Below are 27,383 nucleotides of genomic sequence, written 5' to 3'. Positions count from 1 at the left end.
CTTCACGAGCCCTGTCTTTAGGGACTTTGGTCGGATATGACGAAAAATAATGAATTATTCATTCTACTTTATTATCGCTGTAACCGCAAAGTTCCGCGGCAACGCTCTCCGGTCTCGACACAGTGTATTCCAGTGCAGTTGGAAGCAGCCAGAGCTCTTTTTGCTCTTTCTTTCTCTCCTGAAAAATCTACTTCTCTCGCCCTCGCGTCGCGCGCTCTTCTCTAGCATATTCTCATTGGAGAAAGGGCAAAAAGTCGGTAAACGCTTTAAACGCCTTTGAACTCGAATCGAATTTGCTTAAATAGGGCTCGCTCGATAAATCAAACCAAATTCTCAGAGCTTTTAGAGAGAGAGAGAGAGAGAGAGAGAGAGAGAGAGAGCATGTGCGGAAGAAATCAGTGAAACCGGACTGGATTATTTATTCGTTTGTTTATACTTTATATATAAAGTCGATCGATAATGCCGATCCATATAGGCGTTTATCGCATAAGGGTATGTTTAATTGTAATTTATGATTTGAGAAATAAATGCGACTGCATGCACGCACACATGTATATGGGAGATGATTCCAGCAATGTCTACTGGATTTAATTTGATTTTTCTCCCATCGGCGACCGACGTACCAGTTTGATTTTTGCTCCTGCTGAGGTTAACCGAGGAGACTCGACAGTAAATTGGAAGTTTTTCGTCTTGCGACACGAGTTACGCGTGTACATATATATATATATATATATGTATACACACACGCACACTCGGTCTTATCGGTCTGAGGACGAGAGGAATCGGAGAAAAGTCGCGCCAAGGAAACCACGCCCGTTCGTCGTCGAGTCGAATTGCCGTGGATGACTGGGGAAATTAATTAGACGGAACTTTGAGGAGAAAACCTGTTCTGGCTGCACTCGTGCGGAGATAGAAAACGAGGATGGTACGGTGGGGGCTTAAGCGACTCTTCCGTAACTTGGTTACCTCCCTCGTCGACCCTTTTCCTCTCCCTCTCTCTCTCTCTCTCTCTCTCTCGTCCCGAAGAAATCTGCGAGAGCCAGACGAATCTCGGACAAGTTTAAAGCTCAATGACCGAGAGTCTCCGGAAGCCAACTTGGAACAACATTTTCCCTGTTCACGGATTATTATCCAAAACCACGTACATTCTACCGTAAACGACCCACTAATGATTTTCTTCAGTAGTGCTCCGCAAGAACGTAATTTCCTTTTAATTCTCAGTGATAAGATAAAGGTATAAGGGTGCAGATAGGGAAGAAAAGCTTCGGGGAGGGGGATTGGCAAAGTTGGCGACGGTTAACGTTGCTATCGCATCGAAATCGTGTTGACGTCAATCGGAATTGGCTGGCTGCCGCTACGAGAAGCCGTACAAGCACCACTCACCCTATTTATCAAGAGCTACGAGAAATACCCACTCATTTCACCAGAGAATGGTCCATTCGAAAACTTTATAGCCCCATCTCGAATCTTATGAATATGATAAGCCAAAACATCAATTATACCGCGTACTTGCCATAAATATGTAATAATAAATTTTTATTGAATTCTAATCGACTCGTTTTATATTCGACGAGTGCCTTTTATAGAAAGGGCTTGCGCACGATATAGGTGCAAGGCGGGGCTTATTGGTAAAACTATAGGATATGACTCGAGAGGATACCGATTTAGCGCGCGGGATTGCGGGAATGGTCGATAGTGCGCACAGAAATATCGTATAATGACGGCCGTGCACGTGAATTGCGAGTCGGCGCGACGCGACGGGACGCGACGCGTCGCGACGCTGCGGACGAAAGCGGAAAGCATCGAAATGTTTTTCGCGGAAAAACTTGAAAGCTCCGAAAGGCCGGCTTCGATGGGCAACAGATTTCTAAATCCAGGCACACATAACCTCCATAAATCCAAATCAGATTTATTTATAGAACTCGAAAGATCCAGTTTCAGAGATACTCCCGAGACGAGAAGTTTCTTCGACAAGCCCCGGCAAAACTTGACACACCAAGTAATATCTCGGAGTTTGTCAAATGGAGAAAAAAGTAAAGTATGCTTCTCCAGTGGAAGTTAAAATTGAATTTGGGAATAAAGTATAGAACACGAAGGAATATTTATCGAGGATACGTCTTACAGCGAGGTTGTGCTTTTCTGGGAGAGGTTGAAGCGGAGCAATACAGGGAGAGAGAGAGAGAGAGAGAGAGAGTGAGGGGGGAGAGGGGGATCGGAGTAAGGGGCATTTAAATATGAATCTTGAATATGGCGTAAAACAGGTTAAATCGTGTTTTAGCAGATTGAAAGCTGTAAAAGCAAAGGAATGTGTATACGTGGTCGGTCGGTCGGTGCAGGGATGCCGAAGAGAATGGGACGTAAAGAGGAATAAGGCTCGTCTGAAAAACACATTGCATAGCTCAACTTACAAAAGAGGCAAGAAAGGTTAAGAGAAGAGAGCACGCGAAATCAAGCACGCGAATGCGTCTGCGGAGAGAGAGAGCTTTCGGATGGTTTTCTCCTTGCTTACTTTTTTATCAGCTGCGAGCGACAAAGCGGGTCTCGCGACAATGGCTTTCGAAGAAAATACCCTTCGTCTTCTCTTCTCGGCGACAAAAAGCTCCGCGGTCGTAGGAACACGGGCCATCCACTGGATTAATACAAGAACGGAAGACTCTCGCATTGAGAGAGTGCGTTCTTTCGTGAAAAACAGCCTGTACGTGTAGGCATAAGGATTAATGAATGGTGACGAGCTGCCAAGTGGCCGACATTTTCCCATTTTTCGCTCCGGAGCTTCCCTACGTAAAACTTGCACGAGCCGTGATCAATTAATATTTTTATATTTAACGCGTCGCTATATAAGGATATTGAAAAAGTTTTTCCGTCTATATTAAAGGGACTCGCGGTCGTATAAAGGAAGCATTAACGAGCAGTGATGGAGTAGGTGGTGTACACATAGAAGCTGTGCAGCGCGCTAGCCTTCGCCTTTCGAGGAGAAGAAGATTTCCGCTCTCGTTATGCAGCTATATAGTCCGGGGAGGAACGGGGATCGATGTTGGTTGGCATCCAATTCACGGGTCAATGCCCGCCAAGGCCTGGCTGGGCCTTTGAGACGCGACGAAAAAAGAATGTCGCGAAAGACGGTAGAAACACATTTATTTTTACAAAAATCCCTTCGCCAGCTAGTTTGGTTGCGGACCGAGGGAACCATCGGCGGGACTCGGAGAGAAAAATTCATGCCATCTTTTCCAGACCAACCTCGTCTCATCCTTTTCGCGTAATTACCTCGATGAGTCGATCGAGCCAGCCGAGATTATACTCGCGCGCAGTGACGGGACGCGAAGAAGCTTTCTGAAACGCGTGCAACGAGAAAAACACGGCCGAACCTCGCGTTTACCCTCCTGCACACTCTTCAGCTTCTTCAAACATATTTTCTAGAACCACTTGTTATACCGAGTCATATCGTTCTCGAGTAATTCCCGGCTACATCTTTGTACAACTGCGTACTCTCGCAAGTGTGCTTTAATTTTAAACTCTCGTATATAGTATAGGGAATCTGCACGAGAATATTCTCAAGAAACTTCTGCATAATTTTATATTGCTATTTAAAATTATACAAGCGCCGAGTTGGTACCAGCGTAACGGCCTCCCTGGGACGTCATCGAAAAGTCGTCGAGGAATTCTTGGCAGATTTTAATTGAATTTCACAAGAAGCGCAAGGTTCTTCTTCTCTCTATACACTATATACATATATATATATATATATATATAGCTGCAGGCTTAAATGTAGCCGGACTAAAAAAATATTTAACACGGTTACACTGGCGTACAGAGAAATCCAAACGTTTTCCCGTATAATGCAAACAACGGTTCATTCAGCATATATATACCGATAGAAGTTTGATGAGATCACATTTGCGCTATAATTTAATAGCAGAGATGGGATTTCTCTTGCGTTAAATATGATCAACGTGGTATTTCGTGGTTTCTTTTATTTGATTTTTTTCCCTCACTCTTGGGCCGCAAAGTGCCTAGCTGCAGTGCGGTGCGATATATTGAAAAAAAATGTCACATTGATGGAGGCTTCTCTCGATTCACTGAGAGCAAAACTAATGTAAACCATTTGACTGGATTGCTAGAAGCACGGGAAAAATATATGTCCAGATGGAAACGATTTGACAATTTGTTCGGCGATCGGCACATCGTCGCTTAAATAAAAGTAAAAAGAGCGTAGTTTCCGCGTCAAATGGACCTTTCCGGAGATGCACGACCTCGTTACTCCTACTACGACATCGTTACTAAATATGGACCCTCCGAATCTATTCCGTCCGATTTTTCTAACCCCGGAAAGCGAAGCAGACTTTGCTCCTCCGAATTTACGATATTTCCCGTTCTGGAATATATAACAACAAAAAACCTGATTTTTGTCAGTTCCACTCCGGAAAGCAGCGTAATTATTCATCGATAACTAGCTTGACGGATAAAAATTCGATAACAAATACCTTTTCGCGTCGATTCATTCTGTCGGTTTTTTATAGAAAAAAAAAACTGGAGAAAAAAAAGGAAAAATTGAACATTACAAACGCACGGATGGTATAGAGGGGTAAAAACGCTTCGGCAGAGTCATTCCTCTCACTCCGTTCGATATTCCCGAGTCTATTTAATCAGAGTATGACGCGCGAAATTCCTAGGAGCATAAACAGGATGACTTGCGAGCGACGGTTGTTCAACTTTCGGCAGAGTCTACTTGGGAAATGCAGGTCGAGAAGCATTTGCAATAGAGCAAAGTGATTTTTCAAATGCTCCGTTGTCACTGACTGTGCAAAATTGGAGAAGCACGCCATCCAAGGGTGGCAATAAAAGATCGTTACGCAAAGGGGATTCCAGCTTGGCATGGCAATAAGGCTGGATCAATCGGTGAGGGTTGCAAATTGCGTGTGGATCGGTGAACTTGTCAGTAATTCTGCTTATTCGACCGATACATTCCTCGAAGGGTAACTTGCCTTAAAGAACCACAGCCGCGGAAGCTCCAGAATTCTGAGATCGAAACTAGAAGCCACTCTACTATATATATATATATATATATATATATATATATATAGCACGTAACATTCGCTCCCCTTCTATACCTTATTCCATCCAACAACTCTGGTGTTACTAAAAAATTCCGATCGTTTACATCCCACCCTAATCTCCTATATCCTTCTTTCTCTCGCCGATGCCATATTCATATACTCGATATGAATTTTAAAACTTATTAAACAAATACAAATTACTTTAAAAAAAAAAGCTCTCTAAAAAATATCATGTCTCACAAAGGTCAGAGAAACGGCGATGGAGCTTGCCTAATAATTAATTACTAATAGTTTAGCGGGTGCTGATTGAGTTTGCGATTGTATTATCAGCACCGCTTAGTAATCAGTTGAACGCATTATGCGCTTACGTGCACGAGTGAACACAACGTTAACGCGACTAATGGGAATAAAATTGTTGCTCTTCTGCCATTTCCACCACGAATCCATAAAGGTACCTACTACATTTCACCCCCTCTTCCTCCTCGCTCTCCTCGTATTTTACGTATATTATTTATGATAATTTGAAAACAACCAATGTCCCCTCTACATAATTATAATATGTTTACGCTTTCAATCGAAAATCCGAGTTTTTCGCAAATTTGTGAATGGCCTCGAGCGAGTGTACCGAGCTCTTTAATTAAAATATAAATTTTGCCAGATTTTAGCATTTTATTTTTCAATGCTGAAGGAAAATAATGAGGGAATGTATATAGTTACTTGAAAAGAACGAGGATAAAAAAGAGAAGGATGCGAAAGATAGTGGATAGAGGGGGTGAGGGGAGAAAGAGAGAGTTATTAAGAGGAAAATAAAATAAGAGGAAGAGGAAAGCGATCAATCGCAATCAGCGAGAGTTCGTTACCGGTGGTGCGATAAAGGAGCTTTGCAAAGGATGGCACATGGAGTAGGATTTTGGCAATAAATACGGTGCGTCGGCGATTCCAGGATCGATCGGTATAGTTAAGACGAGCTTTATAAGGATAACGCGATGATTCGGATTTGCATTAGAGGGGTCGCGGGTGGTGGGAGTCGACGGGTGAAATATGGCGTAGGTAAAGCGCGAATCCGGTCCGGCCCACATTTGTGGATCGCGGAAATCGTTGCTTTCAGTTGGCAGGCGATGTCGGAGAGTCTAAAAGTCCGCCGTCTGGAGGGTCGCGCGTTGCTAAAGTGACGACGAAGCCACGGCCAAGCGTATCGAGGTGATGCCGACTCTCTTTACATCCATGTGTCTTTGTGAGTGTATGTGTGTGTGTACGTCCGCGAAATGGTGTGGGCACCCGGATCCGATCCGCCGGTTCGTGGAACCTCCTGCGATTGAGAGAACCGGTTTACCCCAACCTTCCGCACTCACCACACACATACACACAGGATCGCCGATAATGGACGGACACCGCCGGGGCTTTCTTCCTTCGACTCCTTTCAATTCCATTCCGTCCAGTTCCGTCCCGATCTATTCTACGGAGCCCTCCTCATCCTCCATCCTATCCCCCCCCCCCCCTCTCTCTCAACACTATCACTCCTCTCCTCGTCTCCTTTCCGCAATGCGCTCTCGCTCGACTCACTACCATCTCAGTCCGACTCACTTCCGGCCTATTCTCGCTGAATCACACATCGCGCGTCTCTCCAATATACTATATACATATATATAACTAATACAAGCGAATACCAATTCTGACTTCATTGTTAATTAACAAACTGTTTCCGCTACCGATGTTTTTACATTGCCTGTGTCATCCAAATCCTCTCGTATCTATCTACACAGTATCTTAAATAAAGAGGGCCAACCTCTCCTGATCTCCTTCTCATTTCAAAAATAAAAAGAGAAGAAACTGCGTGGGCGAGGAATAAAAGTTGAAACTGGTGGAAAAGTACGGACAAAGGTGACCGATCGAGATTAGACTCGAGGTGTTTAAAGACGAAAACTTAGCAGGCTAACGCTACTCCGAAGCTTTGAGGTAGTTAAATTCAACTCGGAGCTGCGATGCAGCACTAAATTGGTAATAAACTCACTGGTTACGTACTAAAAGTAAGTTTAGCGATAAAACCAGTTTGGTCGAAGATAAAAAGTGTTCGTCTTAGCAATTAGTATCTTTAGCAGGTATCGTTTAACTGGCTCTCCGCGAGGATCGCTGAAAACAATCTCTGTGCTTGAATTTAGCCTATTTATTGGGCTAGTCGGTTGGTACAGGATGAGGAAGTTGTAAGCGGGGGTAGAGGATTATAGTATATATATATGGGTCGAATGGTGGGATAATCCGCATCGAATCGGTAATGGCGTATCTCGTTGCGGATGACGCTGGAATTTGGCTAAGCGGAATATATGTACACAGGAAGAAAAAGATTTGAAATGATTTGGCCAGTATGATCTAACGAGTGCCACGTGTCAACGTAACCACCGGAACACGTGCTGGTTCTTCTACAGCTGGTGCATAGAGAACTAGCCTGGCGATATACGATAAATTAAACCGTTGGAACGTGTAAACTCTACTACTGTGCAGCATGCGTGAACTTTATTACGGCCAACTGGAGGAGGCAGGCTTTTGCAACGTAGCGTGGTTCCAACTGTCCAACTTTAAGGAACGATATTGCTCCCTTTTGCCACTGGTCAATGCGACCCGAAACTTTCTCATCTGGCGATAAATGCCAAGGAAAATTAACGGATCCGATCGAATATTAATCAATCTCGATTGGGACAGATTTTGCAAGCTTGTAATTGCAGAAAATCATATATTGCTTCTCGCGTGACCGATAAAATGGAGGGATTTTTGTGGAATAGCAAAACAATATAAGCCAGGAGGAATTTCCTCGAGTGAAGCTCGTAGGGACATTAATTCATATACTAGCGTATGGTGTAAAACTATCTTTCTTTTGTCCTTGGCGAGGCTCCGTGGAAAATCTGGGTTTTGAAAAGTCGCGAGAGTTATACATCATCTGCAGATGATAGCGCGTCGCGCCATGAAAGCCGTTCGTTTCAATGCGTACAGTCATATTGCGGCTAAAAGCTTTGCATATTTTCCAAGCGTCTTTTTCTAGACCACCTTCAACCCGCGCAGCTAATGTCAGCCGCTATATCACCGAGATATACCTTTTCGATCAGTTCCTTTCTTCATTCGCGCTGTGTTCATTCAACCCCCCGATGAATTTCCTTTTACAACTGCGATTTATTTCGCGCTCAACAAGCTTCCTCAGGCTAATAATTAATCACTTGTAAGAAAATTTTAGTAATTTGGATAATTTGACGATGAAGTAGCGTTGTTATCTTGCTTTTAGAGCGTAACAGTTTTCTCCCAAGGATGGAAGATTTAGTTTTTAGACGGAACATTCCGAGGGCCCTTAAATTGAAGTTTTCGCTGATATTGAAGTTTCCTCGTAGTTTCGGCTAACGTGCGGGGCTGTCGCTTCGTCACTGGATCGCAAACTATGCAACGTGATTAGCCCAACTTCCGTAACTGCGATTGTTACCCGTTGCTTTCACCCTTCCACGCCAGTCCGTCCTCCAAAGGGTGCGCGCGCGCGCGCGCGCGTGCTTGCTCGCCCGCCACTTTCGACATTAATTAGCAAGCCGTTGATTGATGTATCGGCCAAAATCCGGCAAAACTACAACTCTCTCGCATAAACTCATCGGTTTCTAATCAATGATCAAATCAAATTTCATTCTCCAATCATTTCTCACGGTGGTTTGCTCCGTATTATGGCTGCATGGCCCCTGCTATTGTGATTCGGGCCAAATCCCCGGTTAACTCTTCCTATATATATATATATATATATATATATATATATATATATAGGTATTGGCGTGTTCGCGAGATGCGCCGGCCAAAACTTTCCAAAGACCCTTCAAGGAAAACTTTGGATATTTGCAAAGATGAAACTCATAGGTGAAAGGTACGGTCTCGGTTCGAGCTCCTCCTGACATCCCCGGATGATTGTAGCTTCGCGAACAACTCTGGGAAAAAGTCCGCGATGACGGCCAATCCGATTTCGATCCAATGGCTTTTCCAACTTGTAACGTATCGAACGAAAACTTGCATGGTTCTCGCACTTTTATCACTTCCATAACACTTATGTTTTATTTCCCTTCTCATTCCTCTATCTTTCCCCCCCCCCCTCTCTCTCTCTCTCTCTCTCTCTCCTCTCGATAATCGCCGGAAACTCAGAACGTCCGAAGCTCCAAAACTCACTTTTTATCGTGTATATATATATAGCGCAGTATAATCTTTCCCTCGCGTTCTGACAGAATGCATTACTCGTGCGAACGCTTCTCGAGCGCTTGTATAAATATAGTACTATACCTATATATATCTGAATAACGAAGATAACAAATAGGCCAGATGTGTTTAATGGCTAATAAAAAAGGAAAGTGAAAAAGACACCAAGAAGCAAGCTCGAGCGTTGTTGTAGAGGGAAAGGCAAATGAAGTACACGCGGCTATTGTGTTAAGTGGACGTTGGAGCCGTATTTCTTCCCCTTTTGTGGCGGTGACTTCTTATTAAGTTTTTCTCGATCCATCTTGCTCCATGGGGCAACGCTTAGTCGCACGGTAGCTTTAGATTAACTCCCTCTGCCACTCCCTTGATATTTACATTGTTATAAAATTGCTGTTTTCAACTTTCACCAAAACGACGAAACTTTTCACTTTGTGGGACTTATTAAAAAACTTGACTCGCGTGTTTTCATCGGACATGGGTGTCTCGGGGATATCGAGGCTCGCGCGCGATAAATAGTACTCGGCTTGATTAAATTGGCAAAATTGGGGAAATTTTCGAAATTTTTCTAAATTAACGAGCATTCGCGCTAGCGTACGCGTCAAATTTACATATTGTGCAGACGCATATATATATATATATATATATATATATATATATACATGTACCGTGGAGGAACCTCGCTCTTTGTCTCTCTCCAAATGTTTATTTGCAAGAAAATATATCGTATAGGCAAAACGTTCCGCCTCACGAATCGATGCATCCACCATTATTATGCTGGCGGGTCTCCTTTTATTCTTAACAAAGCTCAGCACTTTTTTTTCTGCCGAATCTCAAAGCACAATCGCTGCAAAGACTCGAAGAAACGTTCACCTTTCTCAAGTGGAGTGGCGTTTACCTCCCATTTACAATGGTGAAATGCGTAAATGCTAGAAATGCCGGCAGAATGAATCTCTCTTGAAAATATCGATAAATAAGAACAGAGAGATCCTTCCTTCGCTCAGCGCATTATTCCACTTCAAATAAATTTCACTCGCGCTTAATGAATATTTTCCATGCAAAAGGCATGCTTTAATTTATGCAAAATATATGTAAATGATGTTACGGTAAATGTATGTTAAAAAGAGCGAGCACAGACCAACGTATGTTTTACATACATTTTTCCAACGCGACACTCATAATGGAAACAAAATCTTTATTTCGCGCATAACCTAAAAACAGCTACGTGACGCGGAACACTAATACTCCCCTATACAATAGAAGGGAATTTAATTGATCGTACGACCACAATATTTGCCTAATCTTCCTCAACTTGCTAATTTCACTGCTCGAATGTCTGCAACTCGATTCGTTTCACTTGAATATTGCTCGTGCATGCTTTCTACGCAGTGGCCGGCGAGCTGATCCTTCTTCGCTGGCAGAATTATAATTCTTGCTGCGTTAAACCAACTCTCGCCAACCGTATTGTCTACTCGATTTACTTAACCGATGTGTGGTACAAGATTGTAACGAGCTTAAATATTTTGTCGGGGTAGCTCAAGAGCTAGTGCAGTGCTCTATATATACATGTATACCCTCTAACAAACCACCGAGGGCGAGTAGCTAGAGTGCGGACCCTTTACTGAACGAGCTAGAGAGCAAAGCTCGACGTGTCTGATAATGCTGATAAAAAGAATTTGCAAGGCTGCAGCTAATTACTTGCTGAATTTGCTGAAAAATAGCCTCTATTGACATCGCGTCTTAATTAGCCTGCCTGTATTAGCACTTTTTTATTTTCCTTTATGAACCCATCACTGTTTGCTTTCATAAATTAGATCGATAACGCTCTTGTGCTCTTCGGAGTGATTAATGCGCTAACCTGATGAATCGTTTCTCTGCCCACTAACGTTTCACAACTTCTTCTTTCGTTAAGCGCAAACAACGGCCTGCTGTCATTATTTGGAGCGGTGGATGGGAATTTTTTTGCTTCGGTATTCGCATGAACAGTTTGATGGAGGGTGGTTTGTTTAAGGAATTAAGTCGAGCGAGATGGCGGCACGCGCGCCGTACAACACGTACGTTAATTCGTACAGGATATGTATATGGGGAGCGTTGATTAACGTAAATCAGTCTAAGAGTATTTGCGAGAGGTCAACGTGCCTTCGTCCTGGCCTCCTACCGGTCGATAATGAAACATGTGCATCCGATTTATTGACTCAATGAATTCGCGGCAACATCCTAATCTGCCTGATGGCTACAGGTGGTCGTCGACACTTATAATGCCTGTATCGAAATTACAGCGAGTCTCAGAAAATCGATCGCCTCGTGCAGGCGAATTCTGACTCGACAACGTAGTATTGCCGCCATCTAATTACACCTCACGTAAAATCCACCGACATGTTTCTCGCCTCGAAATTTTACCTGTAAAACACACACACGCACGTTCAACACACGCCGCGCATACGAAATTGCGCGGTGAATTCTTATTTCTTAATGTCCGTCCTCCGGGCCGTTTCGGACTCATTATAGGTCGTGCAGTTTGTCGATGATAAAAGGAAACGGGATATGTACGCCTCTTGGCAAATTCTCTCGAAAACCTAATACAGGATCTATTTCCTTCCATATACACACATAAATGATGTATTCATAGAAATATGAGTCATTGACGAAGATTCACCACGCACAGCCAGTTTCTCTCACCAACTTTCCTCTCTTTATAGGAAAACAGAAAAGAAATAAAAATTCTTAGACCGTTTGCCGAGTATTTATAAATCGTCCCTTACTCTAATATTCATCTCTTATTATATATACAAGCGTTCGCGCAGACTTATAAATTCTCTCGTCCACAGATTATTTAAAACAAGCTCTTTGCAGTTATTTAATATTAAAGTGGATTTGCCGAGAGCATAACTGCAGGAGCAGAAAATTAGTGGTAAATTTGTGACTTTGTTTGGGACGAAGAATTTTAGGTGCGGTTATAATTGTGCGGCGGTGATGATGTGAACGCGCAAAATTGGATATGGCTGATAATTTACTGATTAAAGCTAACGTTAATGGAGTAATTTGAAATTGGATTAGATTGTAGATAGCGTTACTGGGTTTGAGAATAGGTTACATTGGAAAAGACGAGGAGGTATAGCACGGTGAGTGAGTAGCGGGTAACGCACTGCGGGGGTTTTCGAGCTGGTTATTCATCCCCTTGTTGAAGGAAAACGTACGAGGCATTTTTGTCACGGTAGAATTCTTGGGATTCTTCAGTTAATGGATCCCTTGGTCTTATCGCGACACGCTGGCCCGGCACTCTCGGTCCAGAAAAAGAAACGGGCAAAGGTCAAGCCATTTCCGGATACCAAGCCATTCGCTTTAAATCGTTCGGCCCCATTCCCCGAACCTCGCTGCCGCACCGCTCGAAACCACTGAGAAGCGCGAATTCACGAAGATCAATCGATCCCCCCCGCAGACAGTATATATAACGTTCTTTCAACTCTTCCACTCTGATGGAAAAAGCCCATGAACTTTCCTCTCCGTGCAGCAAGGTCCTAATTAAAATCGAACGTCACAATTAGGTTCCCGAGGGAAAAATTGCATTATACAAACGTAATTACTACGTTTGTTTATATTTACGAGCTTCATGCAAATCGTGCCTAAAATATCTAAAAGCCTCGGCATTTTCTAATTAAAAAAAAGGACTGATTCGGTTAGTCCTAATTGGACTGGATGGAATTAATGGAGTAGAGGGCGGGAAGCTAGTTTTATGAATTGCTGCACGGGAGGATTTAACTAATTGAGGTGGAAGCCTCGAGCACCGGTCCATCGAGTCAGGGAGGGGCTATTGGGTCAAAAGGTAAGGGGGTTCGCACCCACCGCGCGTTCCTTTGCTTCCAGAGAAACACATCCGCTTTAAATCGAGCGGTCTTCTTTGGTGGCACGCGGTACTTATTTCCAGCAGCTCGCGCGCTACCCTCCCACCATGATGAACTCTATTAATTGACCGACTCATTTTTACCTCGCCGATAATGAGCCTGCAGGGTGTATCCATCTGCTTCGTAATGAACTCTATATATATATATATATATATATATATATATATGTATGTGTGCATATACAGTATATAACGAACCAAACGCTATCTCCTCTTCTCGTTCGAACATGACGAATTTACAAAATCCTCAGCTTGTCCCAATCATCGGTTTTTGCTTATACTCCGACGTCAGTTTATCAGCCGATTCGTTGAAACTTTGATTCCTGTCGTGACAGCTTGTATGAGCGATGAGTCTTTATACACACATATATCGGTATCTCCCCCACCCCCTCCCTCCTCCTCTTTCTGCAAAATTGTTATTCCATTCCGTCCGTCATAAGTTGTTTGTTGCTCGTGACGAACAAATTCCCGGCTTCCGCTTTCTCTTATCAGAGGGAGCAATGATTGGCTAGATTATTGGCTCATGGCGAAAAAGTTGGACGGACAATATCAACTCTGGGGAACGTGTGCGGTGGCGTAGTCGTCTGCACCGCTGACACAATACTGACTGACTAACTTATGAATATTTACGACGCTTGAATATGGATACGAGCGGATACAATATATTATTTTTCCACGACGGAAGATCAATAAATCTGGACGACCTCCACCTATCTAACGTGCATCCATGCACGATCCACTGCAGTATTTCGGTTTGACGGAAACGCGTCGAACGTGACTAAAGTCTCCACTATCCCGCACTGTCCGCACTACATTTTTATCACGTTATATTCGAACCATTCGATTTTTCCCCGAGCAAAAGGATCGCGAGGAATACCGTTAATTTACAGTGTGTCAGGGGGTCGTTTGAATAACGGCCAAGGCAGAAACCACGAGTGCATCAATAGGACGATAAACTTTAAAGCAACGAATCGAAATAACTGAGCGTTGTTCGCGGAGCTTCGCATTTCGACTGAAAACAGAGCAATAAAAACGAGTGGTGGATATAAAGGGGTATCGCTTTAATTGGCCAATGGGATATTCCGTAAATGTTGGAGCGTGCGAAAGAATATAAATGGGAGGTGTGCGAAACAACAGTTAGCCTCTCTTAATGCGTTTCTTTCATCGGACAATTTTACAAGCAGTGTCCGCACGCGTGCGAAATATGCAAGTGAGTCACGCGTCCTAACGGACTGACATGGCCGCGTACTCGCTCATCCGCGCGAGATGCTCGCCCGCGTGCCAGCATCTATCGGGATCGGGTTTCGTGTTAAAAGGAGCGAAACTGAAGCGAGAGCGTTGTGCGGATGATCCTCTGCAGCAAAATCATTTCGAGAAAGGTAAAAATGATACGGTTAACTCGGAGATTGGATGCGTTTTCTTGGACGCGATCGAGGAGGGACTATCATTGATTCATTATGCTCGCTCGGTGGCAGGCTCGAATTGTGACTGGCGCGGACAGGGATTAGCCATTAAGTGGAGTGACGCGTGATTTCTCAAGTGGTTCGCCACATCGGGTGAAAGGAGAACGCAGGAGAGAAATTTAATGCGCCGGGAAAAAAGGAGGCGCGCGATCGTAATTCAATTAGGCTCGCTGCATCTGCGCCTGAATTTAATGGGCCACGAAGCTCTTACTCTTGGCTTTGGTCCGTTGCACCGCCGCATCCGAAAGGCCAAAACGTGTAGCACGGGAACCTTTGGGCTTTCCCGCTCCCAGCTGCTCTTGCCGCGAAGCCGTCGCGTCGCGTAAAAAAGTCACGCGAGAAGCCGAAGGTCCCCTCTGACAAACAAATTACACGTTCGCCACGATTTCCCTACTCGCAATATTCTTTATAAAGCAATTAGTCATCCCTCGACTTGCAGAAAACTTTCCCCCCAATATTACACTATATATATAGTGTACGTATATAATAACCCTTTATTTACGGTCCGTCTCTATATATATTGACTCGCTCGAGCGTAGAAAATAAGATCGTTGAGAAAAATCTTACCTTCGTCATCGATGCTGAATAATCCAATGCCGTCGCCACCACGAATGCTATAGCTGATCCTGGAGTCTCCGCCCGGAGGGTCCGTATCCTTGGCGCGAACGGTGGTTACCAGAGTACCGACAGGTTGATTTTCAAAGACACTACCGGAAGTGACAAAATCATTGAAGAGAGGCGCGTGGAGGTTCTCGTTGACGTCGATCACCTCGATTACAAGCATGGTTTCCGAGGATAGAGAGGGTTCGCCCCGGTCTTTGGCGACTATGCTGAGGGTATGGACCTGTCGCTCCTCGAAGTCGAGGCTATGCGTGGTTCTGACTGTGCCGGAAATTCGGTCGATCTTGAAAAGAGCCTCGCTATCCACCGCGTCCGAGATGAAATACTCGATTTCTCCACCGGAACCTTCGTCGGGATCGATGGCGTCGACCACGGCAACCACGGACCAGATTGGCACGTCCTCTCTGACCTTGACCGTGTAACTGGCGAGTGCAAAGGCCGGGGCGTTGTCATTGACATCCTCGACGGTTACCCTTACGAGAGCATCGGAATGAAGCGACCCTTCGGCTGGTCCGTTGGGATTATCCCTGGCACGGATCCTCAACTCGTACTCCTCCTGACGTTCCCGATCCAGTTTTCCAAAGACCGAGAGAACCCCTGTGACAGGGTCAACCCTGAAGTCGTTGGTCTCGGTTACAAGGAAGTAAGCGACTTGGCCATTCTCACCCAAATCCGTGTCCGTCGCATTTGCCCTCCACACATTTGTACCGTTCAGTGCGTTCTCCGATATGCGAAAGCTAGCCAGAGCTCTCTCGAACCTCGGTGCATTATCGTTAACATCCAGAATCGTAATTGGTAACATTCTCGAAGCAGACTTTTGTGGTTTACCAAGATCGTACACGCTGACATTGAGGAAATACTCATTCTCCCTTTCCCGGTCCAAATGTCCGATGATATTGAGATCTCCCGTATCTGGGTTGATTCCGAAAACGGAATCCCTGTCCCCGCTGGTAATGCAGAATACGAGTTTCCCGTTGTATCCCAAATCGCGATCCCTGGCTTTAATGGTAACGAGAGTGGATCCGATTTCGAGGGATTCGTTGGCCCTAATCTCATTGGGAAAATCGACGAATTCCGGCGCGTGGACGTTCTCGCCGTATCTGCTAGGCATGAGGGCGTATTCGTCGTCGCGGGATGGCACGTTGTTCCTCTCCGCAGAGGCAATAGCCTCCGTTAATCTCCTGGCTACACCGGTGTCCCTACACTCGAAGGCACCATTTTCGTCCGACATGATACCAGTTTGGGAATTGGCGCTCTTCTTCACGTTCACCAGATGAATGTGAACGGTATTGACGTCGGCGAAATGAGTGCCGTCGGTCGCCGTCACATTGACGATTCTCTCGTTGGCCTTGACGTCCATCAAGTCGCAGGTGACGGATAGGACACCGGTGACGGAGTCTAGAGCGAAGCAGCCGTCGTTGTTGCCGGAGACAATGCGATAGCTAATGATGTTTCCAGCATCGAAATCGATAGCGGACAGGGTTATCACCTCGGAACCGATGCTGATGTAACGTGGAACATGACCGATGCAATCGATTCTCTCGAATTGAGGCCGATTGTCATTGACGTCCCTTATCTTCACTCTGAGCCGCATCTCGGTTTGACGTCGATAAGGCAAACCCCAATCACTGGCACGCACGTGCAATAAATACTCCCTCTTCATGGTCTCGTAGTCCAGAACCTGTTTAGTCCTGACGGTTCCCGTAAATGGATCGATCTCGAACGGCACCTTCTGGATATTGTCTATTGTATAAGATATGTAAGCGTTCTCCCCGGAATCACGATCCTTGGCCGTGACCTTGGTGACGGAGGTACCACTGGGCTCGTTCTCGTCGATCCAGACCTCCATTTCCGAACGATCGAAAATCGGGTCGTTGTCGTTCGTGTCCATGACGTTGACCTTCACCTTGGCGGACGATTGCTTTCTCGTACCAGCGTTGCCTTGGTCCACCGCCGAAACAGTCAAAGTGTAAAAGGCTTTCTTCTCGGCGTCCAATTTCACCGCGGTATACAGCATACCGGTCTCCGCGTTAACGTAAAATTCACCACCCTCGTTTCCACCGACAATCTCCAGAAAGACCAGGGCGTTTTTGCCCTCGTCCGCGTCGGTCACCTTCAGCCTGATGACGGGAGTATTGATGGGTGCGGTTTCCGGAACTCTCACCTCGTAGATCTCCCTGCTGAAGACCGGCGCGTTGTCGTTGAGGTCGGCCAGGTGCACCGGTACGGATTTGTAACTGAAACGCTGTGGTATTCCCCGATCCGTGGCCCTCAGGGTCAGATTGTAGCCTTGCTGGGCGGTTTCACGATCGAGCAAGTGGAGAACCTCGATATTGTACTCGGAGGGTGAGGAGTGCGAGCAACCGACCGATCTCACCCTGAAGTGACCACTGGGGTCACCACCCACGATGTCAAGACTAGCTATTTCCCCGTGTACTCCCTCGTCACGGTCGAGAACGCGCACAATCGCGTAAATGTCAGCTTTCGACTGCTCGACGATGTCGGGTAAATGGTGAACGTATATCTCCGGCGCGTGTAGATTCACCTGCTTCACCCTGATCGTGACCCTCGCCGTGCTTGCTCGATTCGTGCCCGTGCTGCGAAAAACCGTGCCCCGGTCTCTGGCAACCACCACCAGCTCGTGTATCGCTCTCTCGGCGTACCTGTGGCAATCAAAACGTAAATCGATTTAGTATATAAGCCTGGGTAACTCGATCTAATCAAGTTTTAATCAAATGGACAAATTATATCAGTGATGGAATTCGAGTAGATGCGGGATATATAATAGTGGACTTGACGAGGAAAATTCTCGCTTGGCGTGAGTTGAGCGGGAGTGTTTGCAGTACGTTAAGGGGATGCTGTTTACTGGAGTAAATATTGTATAGACAAAGTAAACCAACCTGAGCGGCCGGGTAAGGGTAATAACCCCAGTGACGGGATGAACGGCGAACTGATCCGTTTCCTCGGCGAAACTGTAATAGATCTCGCCGTTCCTACCGAGATCAGCGTCCTCCGCAATAACCTTGATAATGCTCTTGTGCATAGGCGTATCTTCCGTAACAGTGGCCTCGTACTCGGTCGGGTAGAAGAGCGGACTGAGGTCGTTCGTGTCGAGGATCGTCACGACCACGGTCGTATCAGCCTCCAGAACGGTCAGTTTATTCCTACCGTCCCTTCTGCTCAAGGTAGCCCGCACTTCGAGCACATAGCGGTTTTTACGTTCCCTATTTAACACATCCACGTTACCGGTTCGAGTCCGAATCAGCAAGAAGCAAAAGTCACCGACGGTTCGCTCTTCCGCCTTGAAGAACTTGTCACGATCGCCGCCCACTATCCGGAACTTGATGTCCGAACCCTCGTTGGACCCGGCAGACTTCAACTGCACGCCCATCTTCTCTTCGGCCAAGACATAGGTTTTTCCGATGGAGTTTTCGGGAATCGAGACGTTGTACAACAACTTGCTGAACCTAAAGTCATCGTCAGGGTCCACAGTGACGTTCGTACTCCTCGTCGTGGTTTTCGGAGTGGTACTGCTGCTGCTGCTGCCGCCGCCGCCGCCGCTGCTGCTGCTGCCGATGATGGCCGTAGCGGAGTCTATAATTAGCGTGGAGTTGCTTGAGATTGACGAGGACGAGGCTGAAGAGGAGACTGAAGAGGTTTCCGGCGTTGACAGGGCATCGGACGACGGTGAGCCCATCGAGCTCAGGAAGAACCAAAGCCAGAGCCATGGCCAGGCCAGCAGCGCGTGCTGCTTCATCCTCTTCATCTTGTCGCTAACTCATCGTCCCTTCTGCTTGGTTTGTACTCCCGCCTGTGGAAAAGCAGAAAATCCCGTAGATAAGTCTCTATTTCCTATACCACACATATATACATATAGGTACATGTAATCATAGACATGAGCAGACACGATTGGAAGCAGAGAAAGAAGAGGAGAAAGAAGAATGAGTAAAAATCGTTATACGCGTCGGATTTGGCAAGCTGGTCGTATCAAATGAACCGAGCGGGTATCTGTGAGGATATAGATGGGGAAGCTAGCGGAAATGGGAAAAGCGGGCCGGGCTAAACGTCAGAGCGGGATCGAGATACGGCGAGGTCGGTTAAGAAAAGATCCAGGAGCTGTGTGTGAAATGAAGAAAAGGGTTGGAGATCCGTTTGGTGCAAACAGCGAACAAGATCCGGGTTATCCCCAATGACAGCTACGGGCTTCCAGTCGATCGAGCACGCTGCCTAGACAGCTTACTCCAATAGGATAAGGATGGACTCTGTGGAGTAGCGTGGGTGGAGGCGCTTGGGATACAGCCAATCGATAAGAACGTAAAGCAAATTTTACGGCCGTCCCGTTAGCCGAACTCTCACTGAAAGACGTCGCGTGCAACTGGTTTATTATATTACACTCCGCTCGCTTCCCTCTCGTCTCTTAATTATTACCTCATCTATATACATATACATGACAGCGATTCGCGATAACATCTATATACGACTTCCGTCCAGTCACGATCTTGTCATTGTCACATTATCATAAATTTTCTTATAAATCGCAGCTTCTTTGCCGCAGCCGTTATTAGCCTCGCGCAGGGCGGACTATCGATGCTGTTATAACCTATATATAGAAAATAGAGATAGAGAGGAGTGTATAGTGTATATATATATATATATATATATATATATGTATAGGCGTACGTTGCGATCCGAATTGTTCGTTGGTCGTTTGATAAACTTTTTCTGAGACAGGCTTGGCAGAATGAGTTTGCATTGTGGACAAACGAGCTTTCTCGTTCGGAAAGTTGGCCGGGGAATAACTCATTGGGAGAACGAACGGTACGGCCGATACTGCTGTGGCACTTGACCGATAAGCCGTGACTCCGACGCGCGAGATTCGCTCGCGTCATGGATAGGTCGGCTTGGCAATCACTTTAAGCGTGACAGATCTGGCGCCATATACGGATAACAGGAACTCGCGCCACGAAACATGAATCCGATAGCGCATTTGGCACGATTTCGCCTATCTTCTCATCCCCCACCCCCTTGCTTCGCTCCCTCGCCGATCGACCTAGTCGCACCGCTGCATCTCTCCATTGACCAAAAGCGCGCAACACTCTCTAATCTTTCCCGTTGTGCCTACATTTTCACGCCGCTGCCACCCCACGCAGTCATGGAAAATTGATCAGTCTATTGTCGCACTGTGTATATGTGTGTATATACGTGCGTGTAACCGAAAAGCCCAAACCCATTCGAATATGAATCAGAGAGACGAAACTCCCACTCGAAACTATTTCGACACGATTTCCTTCCTTCCTAATTTTACGGCTGCATTCCTCAGAGATTGTCGAGCACCGTAAACGCTCGCGCTCTTCCAACCATCGTCATCAATATAACTGCGACGCCTCGCTTCACAGCGAATATGGACCAGAGGCGAAACTCCCACTCGAACCAATTTCAACATTAGCATTTCCCTTTAAAGATCATCCCTCGACGAGAATTTAAAACACTATATTATTTATACTGGCTGCGATCTTCGATATCGTATTTTAGGCATTCTTATATATACAACAAAGGACAAGAAGAAGCACCGTGGTATATATATATACCTGCATGAAAGGGAAGAATGTAGGAACTTATGCCTTGTGCAAAATTCAAGATTCCTTTTGGACGAATTTCAATATCAGAGAGATGCTGCAAAATGGTGTGCACGCTTATGTATCTAGGGGGGGCGGGAGTTTGCGTTCGTTGGAATACGGATGGTTTCAGAGAATTTCTGTTCGAGTAACATGGAAAAAACAAATGTCAACTGGGATACGAAAGAGAAAGGGGAGAAGGGGCACGGGAGAGAAAGCAGTGAGGGAACGCGAGCTTTGAACGCAGTGGAAAAATCTCGTTGGGAAAGTCACCCCTGGAGCAAGTACCTTTGCCTCGCGCGTTTACTCAATGAATTCGGAAAGACTTTGAGCTCGGTCCTACGACAGCGACGAAGCACATTGCAAACGTTGGAAATCCCGAAAGGCAGCCAGCCAGTCAGCCAGCCAGCCAGTCAGCCAGTCCCATCCAGATTCCTGACAATGCTCGAAAAGGAACTCGTTTTGCCGGTTAAATCGAGTGTAAATTGCGACGCCACATACTTAGGAGGATGGAAAAAGGAGGTGGAAAAAGGCGATAAACAAAGAGAGCGTGGGTCGAGACGAGGAAAGGAGGAGCAAACAGGAATGAAGATAGGAAAGACTGAATCGGAACAGGCCGGGTCGGCCTGGAGGAAGAGAACGAGTACGAAGATCTGGATCGAGATGCGGGAGAACCGGAGGAACCTGGATTAAAGTGGAGGGACGGAGTGTAGAGATAATGGAAGCTGAAACTCTGGAGGTGGGGGTTCCTGCTGGCCGAGGATGTACGAAGGATAGAAATAGAGAAATCAACATCCACACACACACACACACCTACAGGTGAAAATATATATGAACGTGCGATTGCAATGCTGAAGAATGTAAAAAAAAAGAACCTAAATTGAAATAGAGAGAAAATAGTTAAATATCGATCCGGTTAGTACATATAGCACTGTGACTGAAGTGAAAGAACCTTGTTGAGTTTCGATATTTTCCTCCTTCTCTTATACCTCTCGCTTTTTCTTGTTACATCAAAGACCATCGACAGTTCTAATATATAAACACGAATTGAACCAGGAAACAAATGAAAATAACGTTTGCCGAGTCTAGCACAAAATTTCCCAGTGTTCTCTCTCTCTCTCTCTCTCTATATATATATATATATATACGCACATAGCGTAGTACACAATACACAAGATTCATCGGAGTGTGTTCGGCGCGAACGAGCAGAGAAACCGAGGACGGAATTAATTTTCGTATTTCGATGAGTGCATGGCGTTACCGGTACTACAGCCAGACAGAGCTCTCTATGCGTTAGAATGCTAACGAATTTACTAACATATGTATATGCGCGTATACTATAGTATATAATATATATTTGTGTCTATGTATGGGTGTGTAGTAGTAGTCGTAGGTATAGAAACGGTAGGTAAGCAAAGACTGCTTGATTTTCCAATGGAAAATAACGGATCGTTAAATATACCCTGACGCGCGTAAGTGCTTCAAGTGTTTCCCATTCAGCGAGGAAACATCGCATTACGATTTTCACTAATCACCTTTCGATATGCAACTACGTTATTAAATATTATTGATAATTCAGCAAATTGATTAACACGAAACACCCTGGTAAATTGCCGCTATAGGGAAACTTCAGTTTAATTAACAAAAACTATCAACGAGTGAAATTTAAGCTCTTTGTTTGTGCTGATATTCGAGGGCTTAATAAAGGATGTAACTTCGTTCAGAACATAATACTCAGGCGCGCTGAAAGGATTGTTTTTACGCTACTGACTCTATCCGATTATACTATAGATCTAAATGTTTCTCTTTATGATTTTCTAAAACAATACCGAGGAAGAGGTTTTGTTTGATGTTTTTTACCATCTGATCATGAATACTTACAAGCGCTCAGTCAGCGTTAAACGAGATTTCGTTCGGAGCACACGAGCTCTCCCTTTCTCTCCGAGGCTCGCGGGGCACACGTGTTGTGTATATAGTATAGTGGAACACAAGAGAGCACACACTCGCACACACCGACGCGTTCACGGGTGCGTCAAGAATTATCAGCCAGCCATTGCACAGCTATACAGATGTTTCTCGTTAAATGCGAATACATTTAGAAAATACAATAGAGCCGGCGTATGCGGACGGAAAGGATTTCTTTGGCCACATTATCGATCCTAGATAGCAAAGCGAATTTTATCGTTAATATTCGCTTAGGCATCTATATTACTTGCATTATACGAGCAGGTTCTTTCAAAGTTTATAATACAAGCTGCGTTTATCAGATATTCGCCCCCGCTATGTTCTCTCCCCGAGGATCTTTTCCTAGCTATATCTTTCATCCAGCTTAAGTTCAGGGTCGACGGGGCCAAGAGCTTATCGTTGCCAAGAGTGTTTTGCGGTGACCATTCGCTTTGGGAACTAGACTACGGAAGATCCGACTTAGGAGAGGACTTCCCGCTCCCACCCTTATTGTTCCTCGAGCCCCCCCCCCCCCCAACCCCCTCCCCAACCCCTTCTTCTACGCCCCATACAACCAGCCACTGCGATATTCAAATTCAAATGTTTCCACTGCTGCACGAAAGTGTGGACGGACACCTGGGAGCAAGTTGCCTAACGATTTCAACAGTGGAAAGTTGTGCGAGCATTAATATTCCTAAATCTATTTCGGTTCGATGCTTCGATCCGAAGCCCTCGAGAGAGCTCCGCTAGTTGTTCCTTATCGAACGATATCTCGCTCTCAGATGCGCTCAAAGTATTCACGAACCGTTTATCCGCTCGCCACTTCAGATATTGTACCAAAGACCGTCTAAAATAGGATTGAGTACATCCGTTGCCCGTCGACCTCGACCAGGCAGCATAAAGAAAACCTCTTATGATTTCTTATCGCATTAATGTATATATATATACATTCTTCGATGATACCTCTTGCAATAAGTTTAAGCTGAAATCTCGATATTCTCAGCAGGAGTTTTTTCTTTAGGTTCGCGCATATATATATATATATATATATAGCTCATATAAGCCCAAGAATTTAGTTTCGCTTTGAAAACTGATCGCTGACTCGATCGCCAGGTATAAAACTTCTTACGGAATTTGATAGGTGAAAATCGCCGGGATGAGAAGAAGCGGGGACCGTGCGAGCGTCGTAAAGCAGTCGAGTAATTTGAGGGAGTTGATGAGGGAGAGGAGGGCGAAGGGGTGGGGGATATGGAGCTTGCAAATGGGAGAGAAGCGAAGATTGTTGCAGAAAAAGACGATCATTGCTATAGTATTTCTTTGGGAATAAAAGAGAAACGAAGAGCGCGCGCGCGCGCGGTGCGGTGCGGCGTGGCGTGGCGTAGCGTGGAGAACCGGGAGAAAAAGCTGCTTGGAATTCCAATGGCCACTGCTGGTCGGTAGCTGCCGATCGACATAATCCGCTAATGCAAATTCAACGGGCGGTAGTAGCAAATTTTCCTCCACTTCTATTGCTACGTTATTCGAGCGATTCTTCTCAACGGTACAGCGTATGCGCCCACGAAAATGACTAATAGCATTAAATTTCCATCGACCCTTGCTCCTTACCCTCGTTAACGCGTTATTTATTTCGCTCTCTCACTCTCTCATGGAAAATACAAAACGTTTATCGATATTATCGAAACACGCCGTTGCCAATAAACTCTGGCAATAATCTTTTTTCTCGAGCTTAATGAGGTGTGAAATATTCAAACCGTTACGTACGTTGTATAAACTGTAATGAAATAAAAGTTAAGTTGGTAGAACAAAATAATAGGGCGAGTAATAATGCTAGAGGTTATTCATCGATATAAGAAAACAAGGCAACGTTTAAGATAAAAAGCAAAAGTTTCAACGCCATTGTTAATCTTGATTAAAATCGATCGGGTAACGAGTTTGTACTTAATTATTCGTGCGATCAGCATACTGAAGCAACAAAAATGTTTTTCAGACACAACTTTAGCTCCGCAGGATAGTAAATAAACTTTCTTGGAAGAGCAATAAAAACTTCCGGCCAAGCAGTCCCTTCTTGTTTTTCGTCTCTCTATACTAGACAGAGTAATTAATTAGTTTTCCACTATTTAAGTTGACCCATCAAAATTAGTTTACTTTGATAATTGATGACCGCGTAAATATAGCTGCCTGCTCGTAGTAATTTACAGAGATTTAAGATGGAAGATTGAGCGTGGTGGTGGTAAACGAATTCATTGAGATTCATCATGAAGATTCGGGAAAAGCTTGGAGAAAATTCGCGATGAGGGGCGGAGTTTCGCAGGTAGAAAGGCGTTCGGCTGGCAGCATCCGCTTTAAGGATGGAAAAAGAAGAGGAAATCTCAGTTTCGAGATTTTACCAACGCCAAGAAGCGCGCACGACGGAACTCCCTCGGGCAAATACAGCAATGCGCGCGTTCAAAAACTTTGCATTGCAATCTTCGCTCATGTTTTTCACATGTTGTAAATATTCCGCTTCGCAATTCCGCATGCATATTCTGTAAAACAATGAAAAGTAAACACGCAGCAATGAGATTGGTTTAAACTCGGAGGAAATCCAAATTGTAATTAATCTCGATACGTCGCATTTATCATTATACACGCTGCTCTCTCTCTCTCTCTTTCTCTCTCTCTCTCTCTAGTTAATCACAATATTCCTTCCAAATTGTCCATTGTTTATTATAAGCGTTTTGTAATAAAATACTATAAGTGCCGCATAAAATGTTATTACGATTAACGAATAGCAATACGTATAACTTGGTGGTTGAGAATATTATATATATATATAGAGACGAACCGTTGCAGCGTGGACGAGTGTTAAATAGTTACGAATTCGTGTGGAGAGAGCGCAGGTTTGGAAGAATGGGGGATAATGAATGATAAGAAATATAGGAAGCACGAGATGAATTCGTATGGGAAGGGATTATTTTTACAGAGCGAAATGGGTCGAAAGGTCGGCTGGCGAACGTTTCGACTGTTCAGGATACGTCGGCCGGCCGCGCCACGCCACGCCACGCCACGCCACGCCACGCCACGCCAGAGGGCCATTCGTAATCCAGCAGCGCAGTAGCACGAGCAATATTCTCGATCGCAATTATTCTTCGATAAAACGGATTTAATCGACGATCACGAGCTACCGCTTACCAAGGGACGCGTTGCATTCAATTCGTATTTTGGTTGGAACGACCTAGCTCCTACAGCTTTGCTACACGTATATATATATATACTGTTATATAGGTACGCGGTAATATAAAAACGAGGGTTGTGCCATCTGTGCGTAATTCGAGGCTTGATATCCTTCGGCATCAATCCAGCTTTCAATTTCGTCAATTTGTTGTTAAACCATTTTTCCTCTCGGTAGAAATCGTCTTCTCTTCATGCCAGATGCTCGCCGCGCGTTATCTAATATGCTCTTCGTGTTTACCAAACGGGATTCTACGAACCCTTTCAGAGGCGCCATCAAGATAAAAATATCGGCTGGAAGCTTTCTTAATAGCTTCATTCAATATGGCTTCTCATTCGAGCGCACTCATTTCCCATAATCTACTTTGTAAATGCACTTTTTCAGCTCCTCGCCACGCATAAATTCCACCGATTAATTCCCTTACGTCAATTTCGGATAAAGTTGAACAGAGGGGATGCAAAAACTTGCGCGAGATTTAAATATTTGTAAATAGAATTTACTTGCAGGCTCTCTCGCGAAAATGGAGAAAACTTTGTTTTCTCGCGGAAAAGAAGTTTTGGCATATAATCGATATTGAAGTGTCCATAGCTTCGATATCCGGACTTTGGACAATGGTAAATTAATCCGAGGAGGAGTGTACAATTTTCGGAGAGTTTGTTCTTAGTTATATATGGGATAAGACGGGGATCGAGTGCATGGCTGAGAGTGAAAATTCTTGCAGGAAGCAGCGAGGGAAAGGTAGACAGGTAAACAGGCAGGAAGATAGGCGAGCAGCTATCAAGCATATCGAGAGAGCACCGAATGTGTTTTTTTCGGTGCACGATAAGACGAATGGTAGGTATACGTGCTACATGGGAGCAGCAGCTGCGCGTGCATTGAATATTTCACGAGCTTTAAGGCTCGTACACAATGCACAAATCGGACTAAATGGGGTGGCTGTCATGAGGGTCCGAGACCCCTCTCTCAGACAAACGGGGGAGGCGACCTCCATATTTAAGCAAACTTCGCCATTCCCAACGCCGCAACACGTTTTTCCAACTACTCGTCATCATCTTCCTCCACGCCCACAAACCCCAAAAACCTGATACGTTTCTTCATCTATTCCTCCTCTTATCAGCCCTTATCATCCCTATACGCACGACGCGCGTAATATTCCCACGAAGTTTCAATAAAAATATTATCCTTCCTCTGTAATTCTCCTCCTATTATTTAACTCTTAATTAACAGTGGTAATGTACAAGTACGACAAATCCCGGGCAAATAATATCTCGTTTAATTTCATTATTAACATTATTCCTGGCAGTTAATTGACTTTTGGTTGATTTTTCGTCGACTAAAACAACAACACGCGTATAGCTCCCGGTAGAA

The 27,383-nt window shown here is 45.0% G+C and overlaps 1 protein-coding gene across 5 annotated transcripts in view; it reads right to left on the bottom strand.

Moving 5' to 3' along the window:
- Positions 1-27,383, bottom strand: part of kug (kugelei) — a 143,976-nt gene that overhangs the window by 56,566 nt on the left and 60,027 nt on the right. For all 5 annotated transcript variants that reach the window (XM_066736562.1, XM_066736565.1, XM_066736563.1 and 2 more), the window contains exons 2-3: positions 18,146-19,056; positions 15,192-17,908 (exon numbers count right to left, since the gene is read on the bottom strand). In XM_066736562.1, the coding sequence (XP_066592659.1) occupies positions 15,192-17,908; positions 18,146-19,011 (3,583 nt within the window). In that variant the 5' untranslated portion in view covers positions 19,012-19,056. The remainder of the gene's footprint in view (positions 1-15,191; positions 17,909-18,145; positions 19,057-27,383) is intronic.

Source organism: Prorops nasuta, unplaced genomic scaffold, assembly GCF_024137725.1.
Source record: "Prorops nasuta isolate Cenicafe-Biocafe unplaced genomic scaffold, Cenicafe_Pnas_1.2 PNAS00015, whole genome shotgun sequence".
Lineage (NCBI taxonomy): Eukaryota > Metazoa > Arthropoda > Insecta > Hymenoptera > Bethylidae > Prorops > Prorops nasuta.
Note: the sequence above shows the minus strand (reverse complement) of the source record. Positions and strands in the feature narration are given on the sequence as shown.